At 46.7% G+C, this 20205-nt stretch overlaps 1 protein-coding gene and 1 pseudogene across 1 annotated transcript; both read left to right on the top strand.

Moving 5' to 3' along the window:
* The first annotated feature begins 13392 nt into the window (after nucleotides 1–13392).
* LOC119327542 (protein GLUTAMINE DUMPER 1-like) lies at nucleotides 13393–14513 on the top strand. Its single transcript, XM_037600637.1, has one exon. The coding sequence runs from the start codon at nucleotides 13510–13512 to the stop codon at nucleotides 14158–14160; it is 651 nt and encodes a 216-aa protein (XP_037456534.1). The 5' UTR covers nucleotides 13393–13509; the 3' UTR covers nucleotides 14161–14513.
* A 1570-nt stretch (nucleotides 14514–16083) lies between these two features.
* LOC119331932 lies at nucleotides 16084–18580 on the top strand (annotated as a pseudogene).
* Nucleotides 18581–20205: the final 1625 nt, after the last annotated feature.

The following is a 20205-nucleotide window of genomic DNA, read 5'->3' as shown; positions in this document are numbered from 1 at the left end:
ACCAGAAATATGTGAAAACATTCAAATCCCATAAATATCTAGGGAAAATGATTTTCTTCATAAGACATTAGAGTAATTAGTTTTATTTCCTAGAGCATTCTAACCTATGTAATCATATAAATAGAAAGTTCTTTCAAGTAGTTATCCAAGTATATTAACTTTGTGACACATAATCTGCAAACTAGTATGAGACTACCAATTCATAGCCAAACCTCGATCGCCATTTGACAATTCTAATAAGCCTTTTATATTTAGATAAAGGTTTATTAATTTTCTCTAGTGGTTAGCTCACATCATGTCATGCATTGAATGTACGCTGCAAATGATAGACACAAATCATACGTCACGACGATAAGTGGGATAAGTGACACAAGGATCAGGAGGAGGCACATTTCCTCTGAATCATTGCCATGATCACCATCGATATTAATTGCTAGTCCACACTTATCCTTGTTTCTAGCAACAAAATATGTACACACTAGGGCAGACACGAATCTACGTGTGCGGCTGCCGCGGGAGCCGTTCTGGAAGAGCTCACTGCGCACAAGACATCATAATGTTGAGTTGGCATCCATACAAAAGACATGCATCCCTATTCAGCTAACCCCCAAACGCATGTGGTGTGTGACCCATGTTGTTGTTTTGTCCTGGATCAGCCGCCATGGCGCGCTAGCGAATGTACATTTGGGTTGGTGTGTGCACACTCGAGACATATTGCACCTCTTTTCTCCTCTGCAATCATGCACGATTGTACTCCCTCCGTTCGGAATTACTTGTCTCGGATATGGATGTATCTAGAACTAAAATACATCTAGATACATCCATTTCTACGACAAGTAATTTCGAACGGGGGGAGTACAAAATACTGACCTACTAGCCCGGGACCATCATTCTTTTGGCGTGGATAAGCTCACACCAAGGTAGAGCAAGAGAACGATTTTTCTAGAACTTTCTATGAGCGTTCAAATATATCTTGTTTCCATTAGGCACCTTTCTGATTAGTTGATGCACTATGTGTGTTAAGGTCACATACTTTATGAGAGATGGATACTCTCTACCACAAAGTTGGTTATGAGGGAATATGTTTTGGTTAAAAAGCAAAGCTTAAAGGAGCACGACACTAACAAGTAGAGTAACTGATGTAGTTTCCTTGGATATAGTCTATGGAGTAGTACCTTCTATTGGCCATGCGCCGGGCCCTCCGGGCACTCACAATCTGTAACGCCAAGCATAGCTCTAGGCTAACTAAAGCTTGCAGACGTAATGCGCATTCATGCTGGTAAAGGTCCACTAAGCGATGGATTTAGCTAGCTAACTGGATGCTGAAGGATAAGGATTCATGCTCTAGGCTAACTGGATGCCATCGGGCCGCCAGGCCGGCCCAGCCGCGCCCCACACCCTCCCCCTTATCCACCCCACTGGGGGAAAACCCTAACCACCCACCCCACTTTCCCCACTCCTCCCTCTGCTTCCCCCGATCCAGATCGGATCGGGCGTCGACGCCCCTTGCTGCTCGCCCGACGCCACGCCTCGGCGGACCGCCTTCGCCGGAGCCGCCCACCGGGCCGCCCCGTCCTCATCCCCCTCCCCGATCCAGAACTGGTTCGGGGCACGACCTCGACGCCGCACCGAACCGCGATGCCCGCCGCTCGACCCCGGACCGCTCCCTCGCCGGACCTCCTCCTCTACGTCGCCGTCGTCCCCGTCCTCCTCCCCAAAGGCTCCACCGAGCCTCGCCGACCCTCTTCTCTTCAACGCCGGTGAGGGACTTGCCCTCCCCTTCCCTTCCTCTGCTCCGTGCCGGCTGCGCCGCTTTCTGCACCGTCCTGCGCCCACCACAGCCATCGCAACCATTCGCCACCACCCGTGCTGCTCCCGCTCCACGCCTCGCCGCACTGGCCGCGCCCCAGGCGCGCCCCCGACCCCCGGCCTCCTGCAGCTCTCACCAGCACAGACCCCCCCGCTCGCGCGACCGCGGCTCGCGCCGTCCAGCCGTCGCCCTGGCTCCCCGTGCCAAACCCTGTCGCCACAACCCCTGCTGCATCTGCCGCGCCCGCGGCCTGCTGTGCGCGCCCGCGCGCAATCCCCCCTGCGCTGTAGTTGGTAGCCGCCCCCTCACCTCGCTGCCCTGCTCCGGGCGGTTGCGGCTACCCTGCCGTGGCCGCCGGCCAGCCCGCACTTGCCCGAGTCCAGTTGCCCGCGCCCCGCCGCCGGCGCCGGCGTGCGTCGTGCGCGCCCTCTCGGGCACGCGCTTGTTCGGGTTACACCCGCACCCAGCGCCCGTTAGGCCCGTGTGAGCAAATGACAAGTGGGCCCATCCCCTAAAACATTTTAAAAGGAATTAAAAACTAAATAAATAAAGTAAATAATAATTAAAATGTTAATTAAATAATTAATTAACTAAATGATTAATTAACTTAATTCTGATTAAATTAACCTAATGACTAATTAACCTAATTAACTATTGTTAATTAACTAACAGAGTATGACGAACGGGACCCACCTGTCAGGTTGACCAAGTCAACCCTGTTGACTGCTGACGTCAGCATGACATCATGCTGACGTCATAAATTCATTTTCGAATTAAATAATTAATTAATTAAATTCCAGAAATTAATATAATCTTTAGAAAATCATATCTTTTAATTCGTAACTCGGATTAAAATATTTTCAACATGAAAGTTGCTCAGGACGACGTGACGAACCCGGATACGCAGCCCGTTCGTCCACCACACACCTCTAACATACCAAACACGCAACTTTCCCCCTCCGGTTCATCTGTCCGAAAATGCGAAACACCGGGAATACTTTCCCGGATGTTTCCCCCCTTCGTCGGTATCACCTACTACCGCGATTGGGCACACCTAGCATCGTTACTTGTCATGTCATGCATCGATATGCATTTGTTTGCATTGTATTCATTGTTTCTTCCCCCTCTTCTCTCCGGTAGACTACGAGACCGACGCTGCTGCTGCCCAATTCGACTACGGAGTTGACGACCCCTCCTTCTTGCCAGAGCAACCAGGCAAGCCCCCCCCCCCTTGATCACTAGATATCGCCTATTCTCCTCTATACTGCTTGCATTAGATTAGTGTAGCCTGCTACTGCTTTCCGTTGATCCTATTCTGATGCATAGCCTGACATTGTTGCTACATCTATTGATACCTTACCTACAATCCTAAATGCTTAGTATAGGATGCTAGTTTATCATCATTGGCCCTACATTCTTGTCAGTCTGTCTTGCTATACTATCGGGCCGTGATCACTTGGGAGGTGATCACGGATATATACTATACATACATACATACTATACAAATGGTGACTAAAGTCGGGTCCGCTCGAGGAGTACCCGCGAGTGATTCATGGATTGGGGGTTAAAAGGACCTTTGTCCCGACGGCCCTCTGTGTGGATCTTGGTGGCGGAGCGACAGGGCAGGTTGAGACCGCCTAGGAGAGAGGTGGGCCTGGCCCTGGTCGGCGTCCGTGGTTGCTTCATAATAACACGCTTAACGAGATCTTGGTATTTGATCTGAGTCTGACTACGAGCCTATACGCACTAACCATCTACGTGGGAGTAGTTATAGGTATCCCGACGTCGTGGTATCAGCCGAAGCACTTCAGACGTCAGCGATGGAGCGGCGCGCGCCGAATTGGACTGGAACGCCACTAGGCTAGGTCTGCTTTCGGCCGCGTACGCAACGTGCAGGTGTGCTATGGGCGATGGGCCCAGACCCCTGTGCGCTTAGGTTTAGACCGGCGTGCTGGCCTCTCTGTTGAGCCTAGGTGGGGCTGCGACGTGTTGATCTTCCGAGGCCGGGCATGACCCAGGAAAGTGTGTCCGGCCAAATGGGATCGAGCGTGTTGGGCTATGTGGTGCACCCCTGCAGGGAAGTTAATCTATTCGAATAGCCGTGATCTTCGGTAACAGGACGACTTGGAGTTGTACCTTGACCTTATGACAACTAGAACCGGATACTTAATAAAACACACCCTTCCAAGTGCCAGATACAACCGGTGGTCGCTCTACCTCAGGGATATGAGGAGGAGATCGCCGGGTAGGACTATGCTATGAGATGCTATTTGGAGATGCTACTTGGAGATGCTACTTGGAGGACTTCAATCTACTCTCTTCTACTTGATGCAAGACGGTGGCTGCGAGAAGCGTAGTCTTCGACAGGATTAGCTACCCCCCTCTTATTCTGGCATTCTGCAGTTCAGTCCACTGATATGGCCTCCTTACACATATACCCATGCATATGTAGTGTAGTTCCTTGCTTGCGAGTACTTTGGATGAGTACTCACGGTTGCTTTCTCCCCCCTTTTTCCCCTTTCCTTTCTTTCTGGTTGTCGCAACCAGATGCTGGAGTCCAGGAGCCAGACGCCACCGTCGACGACGACCCCTACTACACTGGAGGTGCCTACTACTACGTGTTGCCCGCTGATGACGACCGGGAGTAGTTTAGGAGGATCCCAGGCAGGAGGCCTGCGCCTCTTTCGATCTGTATCCCAGCTTGTGCTAGCCTTCTTAAGGCAAACTTGTTTAACTTATGTCTGTACTCAGATATTGTTGCTTCCGCTGACTCGTCTATGATCGAGCACTTGTATTCGAGCCCTCGAGGCCCCTGGCTTGTATTATGATGCTTGTATGACTTATTTTATTTGTAGAGTTGTGTTGTGATATCTTCCCGTGAGTCCCTGATCTTGATCGTACACATTTGCGTGCATGATTAGTGTACGATTGAATCGGGGGCGTCACAAGTTGGTATCAGAGCCGACTGCCTGTAGGAATCCCCCTTCCAACTCCTTGGCCGAAGTCGAGTCTAGACTTTACAACACTTTTACTAACTTGGCTGTGTGCCTTATGGGCCCACGTCGCCATTGGGTGGTACTAGGATCTTTTACTCCTCGACCTTTACTCTGGGACTCTGAGCTCTCTTCTATTCGGGTTAAATGATTTCGCTAAAAACAAAACTAACTTTAGGTTCTCACAAGTACTTTCTCCCGGAGAGCCACTTGTTACCGATGACCGCCTGCTGCACCAGAAGATTCCGAAGATACTCTACGATGTGCTCTCGAGACTATGTGCCATCGCTTTTGCAATTCACTTCCATCGATAAATCCCTCTGGATAACTACTTACACCTATCGTTCATATTGTCATCCCCAGTTGCTCTTGTTATTACAAGATGTCCTGAAATACTCTTCGATATTCTGAGAATTCTTTACGCTTACTGCCCTGCAGTTCCTTGCTGCATGAATACCCCTACGGATAATTCTCGCACTTATCGAGTATCCGCTCATCCCCAGTTGTTCATGTGTTTCACAAAAGTCTTCAAAATACTATTCGATCTTCCGAAAATCCTCTGGAGCCTTTGGCTCTTGAAATTCTTGCTTGCTTGCATTATGGTTAATCCCATAACTCTCGTAGTCTTATTGACATTCCTTGTCATTATCATTCTGAGTCTTTTGACTCAATATGTTTGCGAATACCCGCAATCATCTTTGATCCATATAAGTTACTTTTCCGGCTGAGCTGCCATTCTTTTAACTGGAATTGGTTCTCGACCAATCCAATTGTCGTTGATTGTACCATAAGGCTATTCTACTTATCCATCCCTAATCAGAGCATTGCTTCTGATCCCTTGATTTGGAAATCGTAATTCCTTTGCATTTGACAATTGAGTTAGTCAGTTGTTTCTATAATCTGCTTCCTCTAGTTGAGTACCGATGCTCACACCAGATCCCTTATGGACCACCAGATCCTTTATTGGATTTATCTGACAACGCCCTTCATATTCAATAACCTTGTGAGCCTTTCCTCGGATACATAATGCCTTTGGTAAATTGTATCCTCTGCTTTTCTCAACCAAGCTCTGCCATCGAGTTTGAGTTAATTACTACTAAAGATTGTGGTATATGTTTCTAAGAAGCCCCTGTGGGATGAACATATGCCCTCTCTAAACCGTGTGAACCCGAAGGTTTTCACGATTCATACTCTTCTGGTATTTTGCCAGATAAAATTTCAACGCTATAACTTCATCGAAAGCGAGAAGTGAATGAAAGGGTATGCATTGGAGAAGTGGGAGTCGACCTTGAACTTTGTGTTCATGCCCATGGACGCGATGTATATCCTATCATGGAAGCTTCTTGTAACAATAACTATTTCCTTGATAACTAACATATGGTATCTGTGAATTGATCCCTTGCAACCGTCGTTCCGACCATGATTGTTCTTCTTTGATCTCATTTCTCGGACAAGTTAAAACAATTGTCTCCTATGGATCAATACACCAGTCCAACCTTTACTTTGATCTTGTGTCGAGTATTACCCCCCTGGTATCTCGAGATTATCATGGAACTGCATAACTTCTTAGGAGTTCTTCATCAAGTGCAACCTTCCCACTGATTCCAATTTTTCACGGGCTCTGAGTTAACAGACACTCAAAGACACCGCTAACGGAACCGAGTCCGCACTACGGTTCAACAACTCTTTAGTAAGCTTCTATAAATATGAGTTTGTACCCGATCACGCCATTCCTAGCCTGTTTGGCTATATCATTGTCGTGATGATTTTAACTGTGCTACCCGGTCCTTCTTCTCGGAGCACAATTTTCGACGATGAACTAACCTTACGTCGGTCCTCATCGTCATATCATTTCGCCTTGAACAACAAGCTTGGTTTCGAGTTTGTGTCGTACCCTTGGTTCCAATAACCTTTCACTTCATCATTACTTTGACTTGATGTCGTCGCCGATCGATTACATCTTCATGAACTCTCGCGACAAAGGTGTCGTGATCATCAACATTCTGAGCTCATCCATGATATCAATTGAATTCATGATGAGAAATACCATCCTGGCCCTTGATGAATTGTATTATCATCGACCACTTTATGGCCTTCCCACCAACACAAGCTTGTTCATGCTTGGTGTTATACCTTGAGTTCCTTGCTACCCAGCATTTGATCTTCCTTACCTCGGAAGTATTACCATCTCTTTTTGTCAAGAATGTGGTGGGAATTTCACCACCTCTTAAGAATTCTTGATATCAAAATGCTTCTTGCCATCTTCGTTCATTTCTTGTTCCCCGTGTTAATTCCAACAAGTGAACGGTGTTGTTTGGATTCTTTCCTTCTAGCAACCCTAAATTTTTTTGAAGTTAATGGTCGAAAGTTCATTCTTAGGCTATTGACTATTGAATCACCATTCTGACGTTGGTTGTGCTACCCAACCCATATTTCGGGTGCACCTTTCAACCAATGTTTAATTGTGTATGTTTTCCTCAAGCATACATCATTATACCATTTGATCTGACAAATGTTATCTCTTTGTTCACATAATTGTGGAAATCCATCTTTTGTTAATCTCGATGAATTGTCGCTGATTCCACCAGCCACCTCCTCATCCTCTCATTGGTTTACCGATGAACTCTTGTTTCGGAACTGGCTTCCATGGTCATCTCCCGAGAATCTTCGATGTCATCTCGTCAATTTGTATCGCACCTTTTCTCCTCAAGCATCGTGAGCTTGAGGTATCATGACACCAATCAGATCTGAATCTCGGTCAGATATGATGGTAGGGACAACTTTTCAAGAGTTATGATGTTGGTCCTTTGATGACCTGGTAACATGATGTCATGCCTAGCACCCCCCCCCCTGGGTGGAGGACCTATTGTTGTAGTATCCTTTTTAGCAAGTTTAGCCATTCTTCCATGAGGAAATTGTAAGACTTATTCTACAAGTTATTCCTGATGGATCCTTCGTGTTTCCAAAGTCTGATCTTCACCTGAAGACCATGTCAATGCTATCTCGAAGCATGTCAATGGTACTCCAATTTTCAACAGGAACATTTGAAGCACGATGCTAAATTGTATTTATCACTTATCCTAACACCGTTGTATGGGTAATATCATGAGATTCCTTCCCCCTTACCTAAATGGTTTTCTACTTTATATCCTGTCATGGATATCTTGCTCTACTTGTCCTTGGGAAGGATATACCCTTGAAAAATATGTTTAAACATATTTTCCTTTCCATTGTTCTGTTTAATCTGATGATCATATTTTCCTTCCATTGGTTTGTTTAAACCTTTTCTATGATCTATATGATATAAGCAGTAATAATCCACTGCTTGTGCAAAAGCCTCGATGTACAACTCTGTCGGTAAGACCTTGTTACTATTGTTGATGACATTCCGGTAACCACCGATGGACGGGAACCTTGCCTATTGGTCCGCCTCGTTTCTACGAGCAGAAAAATGGTTCTCTTCGTCCCTCGCCCTTGGTACCTATGTTGTTGCCGACATGACCCATAGACTCTCCTCTGACATGCCTTGCTTACATGATTGTGCAAGACGTCACCGCCTTTCCTACTTTTAACCCACATGGTGGGCCCATAACCCACAGTTCCACAGGATCGAAACCTGACTCTCCTGTACACCCTGTTGTCAGAGTTATTCCTCGTGCTTGACTATGTATGTAATTCACGGGCCACTTACCTGTTGATCTATTCTGGTATCGGACACAATACTTATTCCCGTTGCTCTGAACCCCTTTCGCACTCTGCTTCAGGCAATGAATGATTGCCTATCCGCTTGAAACTTCTTATCGCACTGTCTTACTTTGCTCTCGATGTGTGTCATTTGTTCAACTCGAGAGATACTCATAAGTTCATTCTTGGGATACCCCCAGATGAATTTCCCTTATAACATCCTATCATTGTAGAGCTGCCCCTTACCTATTCGTAAGTATGATGGAGTTCCCTAAAGAAAGGACGACAACTTCATCATGATGCTTTGGAATAAAGAAATGAAGACATCAACGAAAGGGATCAACCTCTTCGAAAGGGCAGCCAAGACCGTGAAGACTCGTTAGGTTTTTCGCTACCAACACCTTCCCCCCCCCCCTTACTCCACCGCTTAAATCTCGGGACGAGATTTCTTGTAGTGGAGGAGAATTGTGACGCCCGGGTAATCAAGCTACAGTAACCCTGTGCTAATGATGCCACGTCACCTCGGTTACTGTTGGTAAACTCGTGTTAGTTCAAACGATTCAAATTCAAATTTAAAATATAGGCACACGACAAAAGTTTTCAAATAATAAAACTAAAATGTTCTGGTTGTGCCAAATAATGCGTAGGTAATTATGGTGGAGAAACCACACTTGTATAAAATATGTAAATACTCAAAATGAATAAAATAGTAGCAAAAACAATTAGTTATACTCCTAATATATTTTACCAAATACGAAAGTATTTTTATTCTGAGGTAAAACTTCTTAGAACAGTGGTTTATTTTAACACACTATTTTTGGAGCTATTGTCATGTTTTACTAAACCAAAAATAAAGTGTAACTAAAATAAAACTGAAAAGAATAATAAAAAAACAAAAGGAAATAAAAGCCCCCCCCCCTCGCTGGGCCTCGGCCCAGCAGGCCATCGGGCCGCCAGGCCGGCCCAGCCGCGCCCCACACCCTCCCCCTTATCCACCCCACTGGGGGAAAACCCTAACCACCCACCCCACTTTCCCCACTCCTCCCTCTGCTTCCCCCGATCCAGATCGGATCGGGCGTCGACGCCCCTTGCTGCTCGCCCGACGCCATGCCTCGGCGGACCGCCTTCGCCGGAGCCGCCCACCGGGCCGCCCCGTCCTCATCCCCCTCCCCGATCCAGAACTGGTTCGGGGCACGACCTCGACGCCGCACCGAACCGCGATGCCCGCCGCTCGACCCCGGACCGCTCCCTCGCCGGACCTCCTCCTCTACGTCGCCGTCGTCCCCGTCCTCCTCCCCAAAGGCTCCACCGAGCCTCGCCGACCCTCTTCTCTTCAACGCCGGTGAGGGCCTTGCCCTCCCCTTCCCTTCCTCTGCTCCGTGCCGGCTGCGCCGCTTTCCGCACCGTCCTGCGCCCACCACGGCCATCGCAACCATTCGCCACCGCCCGTGCTGCTCCCGCTCCACGCCTCGCCGCACTGGCCGCGCCCCAGGCGCGCCCCCGACCCCCGGCCTCTTGCAGCTCTCACCAGCACAGACCCCCCCGCTCGCGCGACCGCGGCTCGCGCCGTCCAGCCGTCGCCCTGGCTCCCCGTGCCAAACACTGTCGCCACAACCCCTGCTGCATCTGCCGCGCCCGCGGCCTGCTATGCGCGCCCGCGCGCAATCCCCCCTGCGTTGTAGTTGGTAGCCGCCCCCTCACCTCGCTGACCTGCTCCGGTCGGTTGCGGCTACCCTGCCGTGGCCGCTGGCCAGCCCGCACTTGCCCGAGTCCAGTTGCCCGCGCCCCGCCGCCGGCGCCGGCGTGCGTCGTGCGCGCCCTCTCGGGCACGCGCTTGTTCGGGTTACACCCGCACCCAGCGCCCGTTAGGCCCGTGTGAGCAAATGACAAGTGGGCCCATCCCCTAAAACATTTTAAAAGGAATTAAAAACTAAATAAATAAAGTAAATAATAATTAAAATGTTAATTAAATAATTAATTAACTAAATGATTAATTAACTTAATTAATTCTGATTAAATTAACCTAATGACTAATTAACCTAATTAACTATTGTTAATTAACTAACAGAGTATGACGAACGGGACCCACCTGTCAGGTTGACCAAGTCAACCCTGTTGACTGCTGACGTCAGCATGACATCATGGTGACGTCATAAATTCATTTTCGAATTAAATAAATAATTAATTAAATTCCAGAAATTAATATAATCTTTAGAAAATCATATCTTTTAATCCGTAACTCGGATTAAAATATTTTCAACATGAAAGTTGCTCAGAACGACGTGACGAACCCGGATATGCAGCCCGTTCGTCCACCACACACCTCTAACATACCAAACACGCAACTTTCCCCCTCCGGTTCATCTGTCCGAAAACGCGAAACACCGGGAATACTTTCCCGGATGTTTCCCCCCTTCGTCGGTATCACCTACTACCGCGATTGGGCACACCTAGCATCGTTACTTGTCATGTCATGCATCGATATGCATTTGTTTGCATTGTATTCATTGTTTCTTCCCCCTCTTCTCTCCGGTAGACTACGAGACCGACGCTGCTGTTGCCCAGTTCGACTACGGAGTTGACGACCCCTCCTTCTTGCCAGAGCAACCAGGCAAGCCCCCCCCTTGATCACCAGATATCGCCTATTCTCCTCTATACTGCTTGCATTAGAGTAGTGTAGCCTGCTACTGCTTTCCGTTGATCCTATTCTGATGCATAGCCTGACATTGTTGCTACATCTGTTGATACCTTACCTGCAATCCTAAGTGCTTAGTATAGGATGCTAGTTTATCATCATTGGCCCTACATTCTTGTCAGTCTGCCTTGCTATACTACCGGGCCGTGATCACTTGGGAGGTGATCACGGATATATACTATACATACATACATACTATACAAATGGTGACTAAAGTCGGGTCCGCTCGAGGAGTACCCGCGAGTGATTCACGAATTGGGGGTTGAAAGGACCTTTGTCCCGACGGCCCTCTGTGTGGATCTTGGTGGCGGAGCGACAGGGCAGGTTGAGACCGCCTAGGAGAGAGGTGGGCCTGGCCCTGGTCGGCGTCCGCGGTTGCTTCATAATAACACGCTTAACGAGATCTTGGTATTTGATCTGAGTCTGGCTACGAGCCTATACGCACTAACCATCTACGTGGGAGTAGTTATGGGTATCCCGACGTCGTGGTATCAGCCGAAGCACTTCAGACGTCAGCGACGGAGCGGCGCGCGCCGAATTGGACTGGAACGCCACTAGGCTAGGTCTGCTTTCGGCCGCGTACGCAACGTGCAGGTGTGCTATGGGCGATGGGCCCAGACCCCTGTGCGCTTAGGTTTAGACCGGCGTGCTGGCCTCTCTGTTGAGCCTAGGTGGGGCTGCGACGTGTTGATCTTCCGAGGCCGGGCATGACCCAGGAAAGTGTGTCCGGCCAAATGGGATCGAGCGTGTTGGGCTATGTGGTACACCCCTGCAGGGAAGTTAATCTATTCGAATAGCCGTGATCTTCGGTAACAGGACGACTTGGAGTTGTACCTTGACCTTATGACAACTAGAACCGGATACTTAATAAAACACACCCTTCCAAGTGCCAGATACAACCGGTGGTCGCTCTACCTCAGGGATATGAGGAGGGGATCGCCGGGTAGGATTATGCTATGAGATGCTATTTGGAGATGCTACTTGGAGATGCTACTTGGAGGACTTCAATCTACTCTCTTCTACTTGATGCAAGACGGTGGCTGCGAGAAGCGTAGTCTTCGACAGGATTATCTACCCCCCTCTTATTCTGGCATTCTGCAGTTCAGTCCACTGATATGGCCTCCTTACACATATACCCATGCATATGTAGTGTAGTTCCTTGCTTGCGAGTACTTTGGATGAGTACTCACGGTTGCTTTCTCCCCCCTTTTTCCCCTTTCCTTTCTTTCTGGTTGTCGCAACCAGATGCTGGAGTCCAGGAGCCAGACGCCACCGTCGACGACGACCCCTACTACACTGGAGGTGCCTACTACTACGTGCTGCCCGCTGATGACGACCGGGAGTAGTTTAGGAGGATCCCAGGCAGGAGGCCTGCGCCTCTTTCGATCTGTATCCCAGTTTGTGCTAGCCTTCTTAAGGCAAACTTGTTTAACTTATGTCTGTACTCAGATATTGTTGCTTCCACTGACTCGTCTATGATCGAGCACTTGTATTCGAGCCCTCGAGGCCCCTGGCTTGTATTATGATGCTTGTATGACTTATTTTATTTGTAGAGTTGTGTTGTGATATCTTCCCGTGAGTCCCTGATCTTGATCGTACACATTTGCGTGCATGATTAGTGTACAATTGAATCGGGGGCGTCACATAATAAGTAGACGACTTCACCAATTAATGGATGGTTGTCAAATATGAACTAGCCTGTCATCACCATATGACATTGACATGGATCCTTCGAAACTGTTTTGTTTATTTTAGAACTATGATCTTTTGCTCTAAAATAAAATTGTTTCACTGTATCTGTGAAAAAAATTATGTATTAGTACAAAAAAAGATTTGAATTTTTTATTACTTATATTTCATAATGAAGCAATATAACTCCTTACTGATTTCCTCACACCAACTAGTTAACACAGAAACCTTAGCCCGGTGGTAAAATAGGAAACACACTTAATCATCGCTAGTGTCTTTTTCTTAACTTATCATAATGTCGTCTATTTTTGCTTATAGATATTTTATTTGCTATAGAAATTGCAGTGGAGATTTTCCCGCGGTTTCGCTTCAAAAGGGTACACACTCCAAGCAGAAAATGTCTCATTGGTCTTATGATATTCCTTGGCATCACAAATAGACAATCCTCCTATGTTTTGCAAGAATATTTCTCCCCGGCCTCCTCTCCTATAAATACACCCCATTTCCCTCTCACCCTTCCGCACCAGACACCACACCACCCTTCAAACAACAACAAGCACGCGGAGGAGAAAAACAGAGAGAACAGAGCAGCAAGAAGCTCCTCTGCTACGCCGTGAAAGTGAAACAGCAACACAACCATGAGGCCCGGAGCCGAGTTCTTCGCCGTGAGCCACCTGGCGGGGGCGCCGACGGTGGCGCCGGCGCACGGGCTGATCAACGGGACGGTGGCGCCACACTCGCCGTGGCAGTCGCCGGTGCCGTACCTCTTCGGCGGGCTGGCGGCCATGCTGGGGCTCATCGCCTTCGCGCTGCTCATCCTCGCCTGCTCCTACTGGAAGCTCTCCGGGTACCTCGACGGCGACCGGGACGGCCAGGCGACGGGGGACGCCGACGGGGAGAAGGCCTCGGCGTCGGGCGCGGCCAGGCCGGCCATGGATTTCCTGGAGCACGTGGTGGTCATCATGGCCGGCGACGAGCGGCCCACGTTCCTCGCCAAGCCAGCCGCCAGCCGGGCTGCCGAGGTGGAGCTCGCAACCGCGGCCGCGGCAGCGAGCGCGCTCGCGGGCGGCGAGGGGCAAGAGAAGAAGGCGGACGAGCAGGGCAGCGAGGCGAGCTCGCATCTCGGCGCTGACTCGGCGAGCCCGAGCCGTGATCACCACGACGCGACGAGCCGGAGCCACGTCCATGACCCAGACGCGGCGAGCCAGAGCCTCGACCACCACCACCATGACCAAGACGCGGCGAGCCAGAGCAGCAGCACGACGGCCCTGCAAGAAAGCTCGCAATAAAAGCAGCCGCCTTTTGTTCGCTACAGCTTTCCCTTTTTTGGGCTGCTTTTCTTCCTCCTCCTTCTTCCTCCCCTAGATTTAGGCTGGGCTGTGTAGATTCTTGGCGTGATTGGTTGAGCGAAAATTAATGGAGATATCTATGCGGGACTTGGAAGTTTTGCCAATCGAAGGTCTCTTTGCAGCCTCAAAAATGGTGGATCGTAGCATCATGCTCTGCTTCAGTTGCACCCTTCTGAAGAAACGGACGACACTCCACTCCATTATTCTCCATCTTTCGGAAACTTACAGCACCTTTAAGTTGGAAAAGAAATACTGATTGAATATTGATCACGATGAAACCCAAAGTGACTTGTGCCGGGAGACAAGAATAAATATTGATGGAATTCAGATTCTTTTGCTTTTGTGAATGCAGCTGTCCTGCAGAAAACAAGCAGTGCAACAGGGTCAAGCAACATCGGGACGGCACTAGGTATGTAGGCCCAGCAACTGCACAATTTTTTGATAAAAAGTTAAGCCTGGGTCTACCTTATATATTCCAAAATCTGTTCAAGAAACAAGGCGGCATGAAGCAAGCCGACACTCACTGCACATGACAGTTCCTTCCGAGTAAAATAGGCCATTAGGCCACTAACTCAAAGAGATTGCATGCTCTAGGCCAAGAACTCGAGAAGTGATCGAATTTAATCAATAGAAAAATATACATAATTGATTATTCTAGACAGTAAATTATATATGAAGCGATATACTAGGATAAAGAATGTAAGTTGACAAGAAGGTCTGGTTGGAGTTTAATCAATTTTTAACTAACAAATAAGTAATAATCCCCTAAATGTGCCTAGTTCACTTGGTTAATGGAGTGGATGTACAACCAAGTAATTTGGGTCCAAGGCCTCACAAAACGCTGAGTTTGGATTCTTATTATTAAAAAATGTTGTAGGGGCCACCCTTACCTCTTTACCAACAAAATAAAAGTAAGAACTCAGGTAGTCAATAGACGTTATAAACCTATAATTAAACGGATGCGTCACCAAAATACGATATTGACCCGCATCCTACGAAGCAGTTTCGAGTGAAATCGCAGGATGCATTTACAGGAAGGAGAGTCAAGCATCACTTGCACGGAGTGGATTAAATGACGATAAAGGGTTTTCCTCCGTTTTATATTATAAAGCATACATCTGATACAACCATCTCGCTGGGCCGCAACACAGAGTGGATTAAATTAACCACTTCCTCTATAAACATGCATATATAGGGGAGTTCTCCCTTTGATCGCACCTCTTTTTATCATCGAGAGGAAAAACTCACACCATTCTTTTGCGATTAGAGGGACTACCTCCATGCCAAAATAACATGTCATTTGGAAATTTCCCGCCCCAAAAAAAACATGTCATTTGGTAATTGATACGGTTTTTGACATTTGAGTATCTTTTGGAAATACATATCTAGGAATAGTGTTCACAGCTCCAAACAAAAAAAACCGCCTTTGGACTTTTGATATTCATGGGGCCACAAATCAACCCCCTTCCCACCCCCACTAAAATAAATAAGTGGACAATACCGTGTTGTTTTGTACTCCATTCGTTCCCAAATATTTGTCTTTCTAGACATTTTAAATGACTACAACATATGAGTGTATGTAGACATATTTTAGAGTATAGATTCACTCATTTTGCTTTGTATGTAGTCACTCGTTCAAATTTCTAGAAAGACGAATATTTAGGAAACGAAGGGAGTAGATGTTTGCCCTCCACCTTCTCTCCTATAAATACATCCCATTTCCCTCCCACCACTCTCAACACAAACAAGCCCCAACACAAGAGAAAACAGCAATAACCGAAGCAGAAGCAAAACTGACCAGGCGCAGCTCCTCTGCTACGCTTCCACAGGAATACAGCCATCCTATGCTTTCTCAAATGTTAACCGCTTCCACACCAATACAACCATGAGACGCGGACCGAGTTCTTGGCCGTGAGCCACCGCGCGGGTGCACCGACGGCGGCGCCTGCGCACGTGGCACCACACTCGCCGTGGCAGTCGCCGGTGCCGTACCTCTTTGGCGGGCCGGCGACCATGCTGGGGATCATCGCCTTCGCGCTGCTCATCCTCGCCTGCACCTACTGGAAGCTCTCCGGCCGGCAGCGGGTGACGCCAACGGGGAGAAGGACTCGGCGTCCGGTGCGTCCAAGTCGGCCCTGGATTTCCAGGAGCACGTGGTGGTCATCATGGCCGGCGACGAGCGGCCCACGTTCCTCGCCAAGCCAGTCACCAGCCGGGCTGCCGAGGTGGAGCTCGCGGCCGCAGTGGCGCCAGCGAGCGCGAGCGCCGTCGACGGGCAGGAGAAGAAAGTGGATTTGCAACGCTGCAAGGTGAGCTCGCAGGTCCGACCTCCGAGGCAATGCCGCTGACGAGGAGAGCCATGACCATGAGAGCAGCAGCACGACGGCACTGCAAGAAAGCTCACTCTTAACAATTGACGCAAAATGATTGTGCGCAAGAGAGACAAGAAAGGGAAGAGAGTACCTATAATTGCGGTAAGCTTACTCTTGAACAATTCTAAATTCATGTTTAGCAATATCTCTGTCTCAGCTTTGTTTACTTCATGATTGTCTGATTTTGTGATCATACATTCATACGCAAAATGCCATGCAGTTAGGTGCGTGGTGTAGAAAACATTCATAATAAAAATTTCAATCCTTTCAGTGCTCATATTTAGAGTGAAAAAAAATGGCCTTCTATCTAATACTCCCTCTGTCCCAAAAGTCTCAACTTCAGTATAGCTTTGTATTAAAGTTAGTGCAAAGTTGAGACACTTATTTTGGGACGGAGGGAGTATTTCAAATGCTCATGTTGTCTCTGCCTTGCTTTACTCTGTAAGAGAAGTACCTGAATTATGTGCCATTGCATAGCTTCATATCACATTTCGTGTATCTGATATTAAAGAACAAGTTGTATTTTCTGTATAAAAACAGTGCTTTAATTCCAAATGTGTTCCTTATACAATAACATCACAAATGATTATGTGAACAATATGCACCATTGTAATCAATAAACCCCGATATAAGTAGTGTAGATCCTTGTTTTTTTTTATCTACTATTAGGTCTCCTTTGATTCGAAGGATTTTCCTAGGAATTTTGGTGGCTTGCAATCCTTAGGAATTTTTGCCATATTGTTGTTTGATTCATAGGATTCAATCCTTTAGAAAATTTTCCTTATGATTCTTTTGTACTACATTCCATAGGAATTTTAGCATCCACACAAACCTCTACGAAAGAATCATTTATTTTTCCTATGATGCAATCATACAAACAAAACCCTGTAGGATCCAATCATATGTTTTTTCCTATTCCTTCACTTAGCATGGGACTAGCACCCTAGAGCGATCGAAGGAGCTCTTTTGAATCTTTTTTAGTAAAATCATATACTTGCCTAGATTTTGAAAGGACGCTTGTGAGAACAACATTAACATTTTACTAATTAACAGTGGAGGGCTTTTTTAGACTTCTCAGTGTATTTCTGGCCATGGGAATCCACATACTTTTCCATTGGGCTTTAAATGTCAATGCAGAGGTTTTCCCCTTGGCTTGTGAAGCATAGATGTCATGGCTCGGTTAATTGTCATAAAACAATACATGATAGGGATTATGGACTATAATGTTAATTGGATTATTTTCAGATATTGTACAATAACCCCGAGTATCATGATGCATTGCAGATGACAGCGGATTCATTCGCGGAGAGTGCTGTGAGTGCCTTGCTGCAGGCAGGGTTTCCTACGTGTCTCTCAAAAGAGGATTTCGCCGCGCTTTATAGATAAAGCAATGTTCGCACCCAAACAACAAGAGATCCAATTGTGAGTGCAAGAAAAGATTTGGCTTACTGGGGTAACAACGGAAGAGATGCAACATGCTGTCAGCTGACTATCCGAAGACCATCCAACATGTCTCCTAGATGGTCCCTGTCCTGCAGCCTACATAGTGGGTGCTACTACTGCAAAAATGCCAAGAATTTAAACATAGAGTCGGGAGCACGCTGCAAGAAGGCTGTCTTGATAACCATCTTATCATGCGTAGTACATAGGGTCCAATATATCATCACGAACACCAACCAGAAGAGGCGCCTCCTCCTACCGGTACGGTGAGATTAGGAATTTAGGAAATCGCCAATGTCTGAGGCCAGCCACTCAGGCCCAGAGCCTCGCGGACAAAACTCCACAAGAACTGGGTGGTGGCATATCTAAACCAATGAACTTCCAAAAAAAAAAGAGTGTCTGCAGTGATATTTGTTGTATCAGTAACTAACCAATTGTTTTACAGTAGGAAGGTAATTTTTAGCTTAGTAAAGTTCTGTTAAATCATATCAGATTTTCTTGTAAATGTTATTCCCTTCATACATCATAAATGCAATAGATATAGTTGTTAGTCTTCTCAACTTACATTACTATTCGGAGACAGAAACATAGCTCTTTTTTAGATAGCGAGGCCAGCCCATCAGCAAGATCACATAGCTTACTCAAACTTTAGAGTCTTCATTAACTGTATGAGAATGAAGTGATATTGTGTCACGCGTGTATGTATAATTCTAATGGAGGTTCTTACCCATAGCAACTCACCGTCTACTACCTATGAGCAACTTCGATTTTGTGATGATGTGAGGCACCGATGTATGAATTGCCTAGATATTTTGTGGATTAAAGTTGTCATCTTTTTGACGTCGAACTTATTGTAATAATTTCGGCTCAAAAGAATTATGCATTGTCCCCCAAAAATGATTGCCTTATCCCACTGTCCTCGTCTTGTCGTCAAATGCTTCTTCTTATCTTGGCGAAAATAGTCACCAAGTACTTGCACAACCTTTTGTCTGTCTGTAATGGTCTGTTTCTTATCTTAGTAAAAAATGTGGTGGATAACACGGCCATGAACTTTTATGCAATGACTTTGGTTGCATTGATATCATTATAAGCTTGTAAAGTTCTTATTCTAGATAGTGTGTCGCCACATTCTTTGCATCATCCCATATATATATGAAGGTTTCGTACCAGTTGACATCTAGTCATGGGCCCAACAGCAAAAGCAAGAATTTGGTAATAATAACTGCAGTATCTTTATAGATTTGTCACTAAGAGAAAACACCAGAGATTCATGTATCTCGGATTCCTGCAGTAAATTCTAAGTTGGAGCATTCCATAAAGTAATTTATAAGTATTGGCAAAGATCATCCCCCACGATGATAAGAAATGCCAAATGATATTTTCCCAGATCATTATGTTGGATTAAAGTAGGAGTCACTTGATGGTGGCCTGCACTAAGCCCAGTGTTACTTATTCCTTTTCTTGTTGGTGACAGCAGATTTGCATGAAATCTTGTTCTGCTACTCCTCCTCTTACATGCTCCTGATGCATGAAGCATCATCTGTTAATCTAATTGCAGCATCATTTTTTCTTCTGGCAGGTGATCCTAGAGCTGCTCCATAAAGATCTGGTCCTGCTTTTTTGCATTGTTTATTCCTGCTCCCCGCAAGTGCTGGTGTCACTAGCAGCAGTGAAAGGGACCTGACAAATGCCATGGATAATGCTCCTCTTCTTTTTTCAGGTTAGGGAAAAGGGCTTTTCCTCGGCAGTGGTGCTGGTGCAGAGCAGTTGAGCACAAGGGCTGTGTGACCTACCAGGGCTGGTGCACCGAGATCAGCCATGTTCTCTAAGTATGTGTAAAGTTTCATTAATTGATACGTTTATTTGCAGACTACATAATAAAAAGATAAAAATCTGGCCCAGATACAACAAAGAAAAATCATATTTTTATCTATGTATTTGTCTTTTTTGTGTACAACACATATGAACATATATACGTTCATGAAATCTCATACATCTATACTACACATATGTACTTATGTGTATATTTTTTTTCATTTTTTAAAATATAAAAAATATATTTTCATAGAAAAAAAAATACTCAGTTCCATGGAGCTCGGCCACCATGCACCGGGCTATCGGCGAAGCTTGTGGGCGACGGAGGAGTTGCTGTCACTCGCAGCTCGTAGCTCGG

Source organism: Triticum dicoccoides, chromosome 7A (assembly GCF_002162155.2).
Source record: "Triticum dicoccoides isolate Atlit2015 ecotype Zavitan chromosome 7A, WEW_v2.0, whole genome shotgun sequence".
In the NCBI taxonomy this organism is placed as follows: domain Eukaryota; kingdom Viridiplantae; phylum Streptophyta; class Magnoliopsida; order Poales; family Poaceae; genus Triticum; species Triticum dicoccoides.
The sequence above is the reverse complement of the archived record's forward strand: the minus strand, read 5'-3'. Positions and strand labels throughout refer to the sequence as shown.